Source organism: Mastomys coucha, unplaced genomic scaffold, assembly GCF_008632895.1.
Source record: "Mastomys coucha isolate ucsf_1 unplaced genomic scaffold, UCSF_Mcou_1 pScaffold14, whole genome shotgun sequence".
Classification (NCBI taxonomy): domain Eukaryota; kingdom Metazoa; phylum Chordata; class Mammalia; order Rodentia; family Muridae; genus Mastomys; species Mastomys coucha.
In genome coordinates, this window is record NW_022196896.1 from 37,915,265 (window position 1) to 37,925,931 (window position 10,667).

General features: G+C 34.7%; 1 protein-coding gene across 10 annotated transcripts in view; it reads right to left on the reverse strand.

Annotated features, from left to right (window-relative positions):
• Positions 1-10,667, reverse strand: part of Sntg1 (syntrophin gamma 1) — a 713,733-nt gene that overhangs the window by 170,779 nt on the left and 532,287 nt on the right. For all 10 annotated transcript variants that reach the window (XM_031366794.1, XM_031366792.1, XM_031366795.1 and 7 more), the window contains one exon: positions 6,986-7,068. In XM_031366794.1, the coding sequence (XP_031222654.1) occupies positions 6,986-7,068 (83 nt within the window). The remainder of the gene's footprint in view (positions 1-6,985; positions 7,069-10,667) is intronic.

A 10,667-nucleotide genomic window follows, 5' to 3' on the forward strand; every position in this document is an offset into this window, starting at 1 on the left:
GAGGAGAGGAGAGGAGAGGAGAGAGAGACAGAGAGAAAGAGACAGAGACAGACAGACAGAGAGACAGAGAGACAGAGAGACAGAGACAGAGACAGAGAGACAGAGACAGAGAACTACACCACCGGGAGTTACAATGCTACTCAGGCTACATGCTTCTCACAGTTGTCAGAGTTCATCTGACAAGAATCCCAACACTAGCCACGAGAAGTCTGAGTTTGAATAGTTAATCTGTGAGGCTCAAATGACTCCCCAAATAATAGAGCCTGCTGCTGCTTTCCGTATTTGCTACCCAAAGGTTAAAAGTGAGTGCTTCTTGCTGAAGCTACTGTGCATATTGACACAGAACTCAAGGGCATGATCTGAATCCAACCTGAAAACCTCCTCTCTGAGTTCTAGATACCATGGTACAAAAAGGTTCTATGCAAACTTCCAAGGGAGGAAAAGAAACAATAGTCCTATCCAGTTGTGACACCTGTTAACCACAACAATGAGCATCACAGCAAGCTATCTTTAAGGGTGCAATAGTGGCACTCATAACTTTTCTGTAACCAAAAGCTGTCTAATAGTATTTAAGATCCACTCAACAAGAAGGAAATCCTAAGGTTCTCTCTCTCTCTCTCTCTCTCTCTCTCTCTCTCTCTCTCTCTCTCTCTCTCTCTCTCTCTCTTTCCCTCTAAGACAAAAAAGGTTAAGAATTTGAGATAGAGTGTCAACATGATAGGGGTTGGAGTGCTTAAAGGAAGAGGACAAACTATGTAATTACATTTTACTTAAGCAGTAATAAATTTTAGTATTTGACAAAGTTATTTCTAAATGTGAGGCTTGCAAGAAAAAATGTTTCCAGCCTCACAATAGTGTTGCTATCCTGTTTCTAATTACCAACTGTATTATTTTCTTTGAATTACTTAAGTACTTTATAACATTATTTTTCAAGATTAAGGTATATTTATCTTACTGAGTGAATACCAAAGACTGTTCCGCAGCATCAATTAGTCATTTCATAGAAAGTAACAACATAGGGAGAAGCCATATTTTGTGCCATAGTCTGGTCAAATACAAAAAGTTTCCCAGTTTCTACTGTCCTAATTTTAAATGTCATGGGAACACTACCAAAGAAGGGGTATGAATCTTTATGTTCTATGCCAGAAGTGGACAAGCCCACATCAGGGCAAGATTCTGTGTACATGTATATCCCTTAGAAGGTCATTTGACAAGTAACCCATCCCATGACAGCCAGGGATCATTGATTCATTCCAATAACACGTCTTTGATTCTAGAGTAAACACATCTATCACAGCACATTATACACTCTAAGCAGACAGGAAACAGTGAAAATAATAATTCAGAATTTTTTGTTGGCTACTTCATATTTTGGTCATATATTTTTATACATTATTTAGCACTAATTTCTCATATTCTCTAAATAGTAATTACTTTCTTTGACTATCATTTTCTGTCAGTAAACAAAATGAAAAAGTATTAAATGACTGAGGTTATATGATATTGATAATGATGATAGCCAGTAAGTGGGTATATTTACATGACAATATTAAAAGATCTGAAACCGCATTATCATTGCAACTTGATAATTTATTAAATAATGTAAAAATTAATTTTCTAATCTTATGCCTCTGTAAAAAAAATATGAAATACATCCAACTTCAACTTTTAAAATGAACAAGCCTGATATAGACTCAATTATGAATCACAGTTACAGTTGAATATTTAATACTATTTAAAAATAATTCTTCCTTATTTTAATCATGAAAATACTTATTTCAAGCCTTCTTTTGCTACTGATTATCAGTTATTTATGGTCACATATATAGTGGCCTAGAAAATAATAATAATATTGCTTTGAGAAGCATATTTCTCAGTTTCTCACTTACTCTCAATTTCAAGAATATTGTTTGCTAAAATATTGAGGTGCATGTGACAAGTAGCATTTATATACTCCACACTTTGCAACAAAATTTTCTTGAACACTTAATACATGTCACATGATGGCTTTGAAAACAATTAAGTTGTCAATATAGAACTATGCATGGAGCAAAATATCAGTCCAGATGCTTTTTTACAGAGTTGGCAGAGAAAGCTGACTCTGATGTGTAAGGCCAAGGTAATGTTTACAAAGTTGTGTTATCTGACTATCTGAGTAAGCATCTTACATTGAACAGGGAAGAAATTTCTTTACTTCATCTCCAGGGAAAGAAATTCAGCAGCAGCAGGGTTTGACTCAGGAGGCTCATTCTCAGAAAAACAAGGGATATTTGTGTCCTTAAAATCAATGACAATTTTGTTCTTGAAGGAGTAGACATTAAAGAATAACAGCCTTATTTTATATATAAAGCTTAAGTTCTCTTGGTATTTTAAGTGCTTTCATAAAATATAGAAAGGAAATTTCAACAAAAGTATCTAGTTACTCAAAATTTGCTTTAAAATAATACATAGATGTTTAAAATGTTATTCTGCACAGTCTCATTATTTTTAAACACTAGTTAAATCTGTGAATAGCAAGAGTTCATAGTATCTCTTCCTATGTTCCAAACAATGGTCAGAAGCAGCTGACCCCTGTTATTGAATTAGGCAAGGCTGAAAGAAGCTGAGGAGAAGGGTGATCCTGTAGAAGAACCAGCAGGCTCAATTAATCTGGATCCCCAAGATCTCTCAAACTTGGACCACCAAACAGGCAGCATACACCAGCTGATATGAGACTTGTAACACGCAAACAGTATAAGACTGCTGGGTCTGTGTTCATTCACAGAGGATGCACCTAACCCTCAAGTGACTGGAGGACCCAGGGAGTTTAGAGGTGTGGTGGGAGGTGGGGACATCCAAGTGGAGATAGTTGGGTTGAGAGGAGGAATGTGATGTGGAACAGTCAGTGGGTAGATCAGCAGGGGCAGTGGGGAAATAAAATATGGAGTGTAAAAAAAATTTAAAAAGTAATACATAGATGTTTAAAATGCTATTCTGCACAGTCCCTCTGTTTTTTAACAGAGGGAAATCTGTGAATAGAGTTCATAGTATCCCTTCCTATGTTGAAGCTTATTCACACAATGAAAGGAAAACTGGATGGAACCAGCTGTACTTAGGTCTGATGGCAGAATCAGCTCATGTCCTCAAGAGGAATGGTGCCATGTTTGCTTTGTAGACTCCCAACTTTCAGAAAGCAACTATATCTCTGTTCAGAGATTTCTTTTTACTTTAAAGTTAATTTTATGTATTAGTTTATAGTTCTAGATTTAAGATTCTGAGGATCAGAATCCATAATTAACTACTCTTTGTAATAGTACAGTGCATTTATACAGTTCAGCAAAATATAAATTTCATGAAATACAAGAATACTTTCCAATTGTAAATGTACTTCATTTTAATTCACATGCCAATTCTTCATCTTTAGATCATTAGTATAAACTTTCTTTACACTAAAATATATCCAGCAATGTAACAATATATTTCATTATCAATGCTGAAAATAGTAATACAATGTGAGTGAGCCTACTGTAGTATGGAATGTATATGGCATGTACTGTTCTAAATTCTATACAACTGTCTATGCTGGAAACAGCCAGGCTGCAGATTAGTAGCAATTATTATGTTATAATTATAGCTTTCCAAAAATGACTTATTATTTTTTATAAGGCAATCGAATGAATTTTAAAAATTACAATGTAGTTTTTTACAATTACAATCATTGTAGTTAAATCACTCCATTACAGCTTTCATTCTGACTTCTCTACTTGTCATTACTCAAGAAAAGGTCAAGGACTTTAGAAAAAATCTAGATTAAGAGCATGACTAGATAGCTTTCTCTACCTCCAAAGTAGATAAGGTACTTTTTCTGCCTTAAGAACATAACTAATAAAGAAATTCTTATATAATGATGTAGTGGGGAGTTATCAGAGGAAACCTGAAAGACTGCAGAACGTATAGGATGATGAAGCCAACACTTTAGCAAAGATGTGTTCTATTTCCTCTACTGGTCATCCAGAGGAGAGCTGTCTTGGTCTTCTACCAAATCACACAAAATACTTTAACTGAAGATCAGGGGTCTGTGAATCTCAGGCAAACACTTGAAGGAAGCTGTCAGCTATGAAAGGGCACTGCTGGTCATATCATCAGCATAGTACATGAGGATAGTGGGAACCAAGGAAAAGATGCTGAGCAAACATTTATAAAAGGGGTGGTTGTGGGATTAAATAAATGGGTTCAGAAAGCACAGTGAAACATTATCACTGGCCTAAGGTCCATGCAACCAAGAAACACACAAACACATAAATGCACTTTGGCAGATGCAATCACACATACAGTGGGTTGGAAAATAAAAGGCATTTCTGTAACACAAGGAATTGATTAGATTACCACTTCTCTGTGTTTTAAATGACCCAGAATTTGAAGATATCAATCTTTTGATTTTTAACTATTATTAAAAACATTTCTGTTATAATTAAAAGTAAAAGAAAGATTTAATGAACTATATCCAGATATTGTCAGTTTCATGAAAGCCTTATATTTCCAGCAATAGCCATAGCTCTTAAAACTGTTCCTCATGAATAAATAAGAATGATGTCACTTAAGTGACAGCACATGCTGATAAGGATGTAGAACAAGAAGAATATTTATTGTTCATGTGAATACAAACTTGTACATTCTCTCTGGAAATCAACCAAGCAGTTTCTCAGATAATTGGGAATAGTTCTATCTCAAGACTCGGTATTTACACAAAAGATATTCCGACATCCTATGAGGACACTTGCTCAATTATGTTCATAACAGATTTAGCCAGAAAATGTAAATAAGTTAGATGTCTTTCTACAGAAGAAGAATGGATACATAAAATGAGATATATCTGCACAATGGAATACTATCTAACCATTTAAAAGAAGGACATGATGAATCTTCTGGACAAATGGATGGAACTAGAGAATATCATCCAGAGTGAGGTAACCCAAACCCAAAAGGACATGTATGGTATGTACTCACTTATAAGTGGATATTAGCCATAAAGTATAAGATAACAATGCTATAATCAACAGATGCAAAGGGAGTTTGGTCAAATCTTTCTCAGAAGGGGAAACAAAAAGATAACAGAGGTCAATGGAATGAGAGAACTGGATGGAATAAGGGATAGAGAGGGGAGCAAAGTGGGCAGGGTTTAGATCACAGGTAAGAAGAATAGGAGAGAATGGAGATTGGTGTGAATCCCTAGGACATGCCAGAGACCTGAGATGGCAAAAGGCCCTCAAGGATCTATGGGGGCAACTCTCACTAATATTCCTAGCAGTAGGGTATATGGATCCTGAATTGACCACTTCCTATAGCCAGGTAGGACTCCCAGTGGAAGGATAAGGACAATAACCCACCAACAAAGCTTTCAACCCAAAATGTGTCCTGTCTACAAGATGTGCAGGGACAAAGACAGAGCAGAGTCTGAGGAATGACCAACCAATGGCTGGCCCAAATCGAGAACCATTACACGGACAAGAACCAAACCCCTGACACTATTAATAGTACTTTGTTATGCTTGCAGACATGAACCTAGCATAACTTTCTCTCAGAGGCTCCATCCAGCAGCCAATGGAAAAAGATGCAGAGACTCACACCCAACATTAGATGAAGCTCAGGGAGTCCCACAAAAGAGTTGGGAAAAAGACTGAGGAACCTAAAGACGATAAGGACTCCACAGGAAGACCACGAGTTAACTAACTTGGACCTTTGGGGGTTTCCAGAAATTGAATTACCAACCTAAGAACAAGCACAGGCTGGATCTAGACACCCTGCACATATGTAGCATATGTTGTCCACCAAACAATTGGATCTGCTGCCCCTCGGTTTGTTGCCTTCCTGCCTGTGAATCCCAGGCCCTGAAATGTACCACTTTGTATGGTCTCAGTGGAAGGGGATGCCTAGTCCCACAGCAACTAGAGTGGGTACTGGGAGCAGAGGAAAAGACTGATATTGAGATGTTAAGTGAATAAGTAAATATAATAAAAATGTTCCTCAAGATAGATAGATAGATAGATAGATAGATAGATAGATAGATAGATTAGATAGACAGATAGATAGTTATGGTAGTCAACCTAACAACCTATGTCACCTAGCTATAAAATAATTTTGATGGAATTAGAAACAAATTAGTTTGAACTTGCAAATGTTCAAAGGCAGACTTTTGAAAAACACTATAAAATTAGGTCAATAATTTCTAATATAAAAATGAATTTTTCTCTGTTGGAGACCAGAAAATCAATTTGTGCTATAGGTCAGCTATGCTAATTCATACTTAACTCTACATGTAATCAGAGATATATTTTTGTAATGCATATTTTAAATGCTAAATATGAAATTTCAAAAATATTTAATAGGGCTAGAGAGATGACTCATCCATTAAAGGCTTGGCTCACAATCAAAAATATTTAATAAAGATAACTAATTTTGTCAAAAAGAATGTACAAAACAAATACTAAAATTCAGTTAAATTAATGAAAACTGATGTGCTAAATAAAAGTATGTTTTATTGAATATATAGTTTAATAATCTTTGTTCTATATCATAATTTATACATTCAATTTGCTCCTCTTTTATTTATTTCATAATATACATAAAGATCACAAAAATAACAATGGTGGTTATACTTAACTGTGGTCAAAATAAAAGTGATAAAAATCATGTCAAATCATGTAATTCATGAAATTCTACATAGCATGAAATGCTCTGAAATGAGGTATGACACTATGACTCTGAGTTATCTCTCCAACACTTACAGTAGATTTAATAATTCATGTCTGAGAGAAAGAATGTCACATAAAGTGACTGTTGTTTTTCCTTCTGGTTTATCTTATCACTTAAATGATGATGAAGTCACCAAGGAGTCACGGTTCACCAGAAAATTCAAACTCAAAACCAATGCTTGCAAATCACAGATAAAGATACATTATGCTCTTGAGCCATCCTTATTAGTGTCAGTTGTGTCCAGCTCTCTTACTGTGTTGTTTGGATGGTAGTTGAGGTGTAAGCCACTGTCACAAAGAGGAGAGGAGGTACCACTGCTTTGGTCACTTGGAGCACCTGTAGGAGACAAAAGCATAACACCGTAAAGGTTACAATGGCAGTTGTTGTAGAATGCCTCTGTCCAATTATTTTCAAAAATAATATAAAAGTTGTAAGTTAAAATACAAAGAAATTTTACTTACACTAAGGCCAGAGCTTTTCAAGTGATATATATAAAGATAGATAGATAGATAGATAGATAGATAGATAGATAGATAGATAGATAGATCTTTAATAGTATCTATGGATACATATATGAAGATAGAGATTAGATGATATAGATACAGTAAATTAGGTAGCGATAGATACATATATGGTAATATCACAGATGTTGGTATTCTAAAGGAAAATACTTTCAACTTTAGAAAGAGGTTATTTTATTATTTTTTCAGTGCATCATGCTCAAGAAATCAAAACAGGGTTGAAGATCTCATAGAGCTGGAGTTACGTATGGCTGTGAGTCACCATGGGATGCTAGGAATATAATCTGTACCCTCAGGAAATGCAGCAAGTATTCTTAATTTATAAGCCATTTTCCCTAATTCTTCTAACCAGACATTTAATATTGAATGTTTCAATTGGTTTGCAAAGTTCTATTTTATGTTTTTTTTCAAACTATGGACTAAGTCTATCAATAGAATCTACAGACTTACATTTGTCTTCAGTATGTATTCATACATCCTAATCCCCATCAAAGCTACTTGTTTTTTGATATTGTAAGCCAAAAATATGTATTTAAACCTTATGAGAAATCTAGTAACATACATCATTTTTAAAATTGAAGATAAGCAATGATTTATAATTTTCAAAAATAATATCACAGTATAGAAACTATTAAGTTCTGGACTGAATGTTCCTTGACTTGATTCTAAACTGTGCAAAACATTATTCCTTTAGAGCTTCTAATGTATTTGACTAAACAATTAATTTTTAAAAGATCACAACTGAATTTAAGCATCAAATTTCTTAGGGAGGTTTTATTTCTAAAGATAAGATACTAAAGAATTGTTCCCTTCTAAAATTTCTACAGCTTTTCTGTAACTAAGAAGTCATTAGCCTGAACTAAATTTTTCTACTCTCCAAATGCAAAGTTTTGTAGTTATAGGGTAGAATGATGGCTCAGTGGTTAAGAACACATGATGTTCTGGCAGAAGACCTAGGTACAGTTTGTAACGCCCACATGGCACTTCACAGCCAGCTTTACCTCCACAGTATTACTGGCCACCCTGAGAATTAAAGGCTCATGATCCATTTACATACATGCTTACAAATAAGCAAACAGATAAAACAGGAATGAATAATAATGTTTATTTAAAATTTATACTTTATTTTGCTATATCGTTTAAAGTTGAAATGCATTTTTATTTTTAGAACATTATTTTTAAAGAACTTATTTTCATCTTTAAACATCATATATCAAATATTTGTTTTGTAAAACACAAAATATCAAATTCTGTACATGTATTTTAAAATATTATAGAGAAATTATATATATAAATGAATACACAATAAGAATCTAGCTATAAATTCAATGACCTTCACTCCTTTTATAATGATATGGTTGAAAAGAAATTTAAACAAGTATAAATGAAAATATTAAAACATATAATAGATTTATAGAAAGAAGTACATAAAAAAAGGAGAAAGTACAAACTACTAGTGTCAGAAATAACTATGAGGAAACTACAGAAGGCTAATAAAAACTAGAACAAATACTGAAAGGATACGATGACTGTTACTACAAAGGAGTTAATTACTTCACTGAAGTGGGAAGTAGCATGAAAAGAATCTAGCTATATTTAATTTTGTAAAATGACCACAAAGAATATTATAATCATTCTAGAGACCAAATAATAGACAAGAATTTTATAATTCCATCTTACAAGTAATTTATTTTAAGGAATTAATAAAATTGTGCTCTATCATAGTGAAGTCACAATAGATAATTGGAAAATGATACCTTAAAATATTTACAATAGGATATTTTAAAAGATACATAAAATACATACCATAGATTAAATAAAATATGTGTAATATACCATCACTAAATAAAATCAAAATACTGATCATCCTACAATCTACAGTCTATCTGCCTCACAGGAGGTCTCAAGTAACCACAAACACTTAAAAATTTCACTCACATACCCAGACCAGCTAGGGCACCCACAGAGCACAGCTGACACAGGACCTACCAACCTTCCTGAGCTCCACCTTCCTTCTAGTCAGCTTTTCCATGTAGGACAGATCAGCAGCCAGATCCCTTCCCATTCCCTACTATCTGTTTCCTTCCCAGGAGGAAAGCAGTATCCAGGGACACAGGAGGCCTGCTCTAACCAAAGACACAGGAAGACCACTCTAACCAGAGACAGTACTGCCTGCCTCTCTGGAGTCTGCCTTTAACTCAGGTCACAGAGCTCTACCTGACTCCAAGGAGGCCAGCTCCAGTCAGAGACACCAAGACCAGTTAACACCAGAGATAACCAGATAGCAAAAGGCAAGCACAAGATCATAAGGGACAGGAACCAGTGAAATTCAGTACCATCAGAACACATTTCCCTGAGCACAACAAGCCCTGAAAAGTAAGATAATGACCTAAAATACCATCTTATGAAGATGATAGAGACCTTTAAGGAAGATATAAATAACTCCCTCAAGGAAATACAGGAAAACACAGGCAAACAGGTAGAAGCTCTTAAAGAGGAAACAAATTCCTTAAAGAAATCTAGGAAAATACAATCAAGCAGATGAAAGAATTGAACAAAATGGTTGAAGAACTAAAGATAGAAATAGAAACAATAAGGAAAACACAAATGGAGGCAACCCTGGAAATAGATAACTTTGACATGAGATCAGGAGCTACAGATACAAGCATCAGCAACAAAATACAAGAGATAGAAGAATTTCAGGCGTAGAAGATACCATAGAAGTATTGACACACTGGTCAAAGAAAATACAAAGTATAAAAAGCTTCTAACCCAAACTATCCAGGAAATTTGGGACACAATGAAATGACTAAATCTAAGAATAATAGGACTAGAAGAGGGTAAAGAATCCCAGATCAAGGGGCCAGAAAACATCTTCAAAAAACACAAGCAAACTTCCCTAACCCAAAGAAAGAAATAGCCACAAATATATAAGAAACCTGCAGAATACCAAATAGATTTGACCAGAAAAGAAAATCCTCTCATCACACAATAATCTAAACACTGAGTGCACAGATAAAGAAAGAATATTAAAAGCTATAAAAGGGAAAGGTCAAGTAACATATAAAGGCAGACCTATCAGAATTGCACCAGACTTCTCAATAGACTTTGAAAGCCAGAAGATCCTGGTCAGATGTTATCCAGATCCTATGAGAACACAAATGCCAGCCTTGTATACCATACCCAGCAAAACTCTCAATCAATGTAGAGGGAGACACAAGACATTATATGACAAAACTAAATTCTACTAATTCATCCCTACAGAGGACACCAGAAAGAAATCTCCAGAAAAGGAGGGTAACTATGCCCATAAAAGCCAAAAAGAAGAGAAACTTAAAATATATAACTCTTCATGAAGTTTTCCCCTGTGCCTATTTGCTCGAGGTTCTTCCCCACTTTCTCTTCTATTAGTTT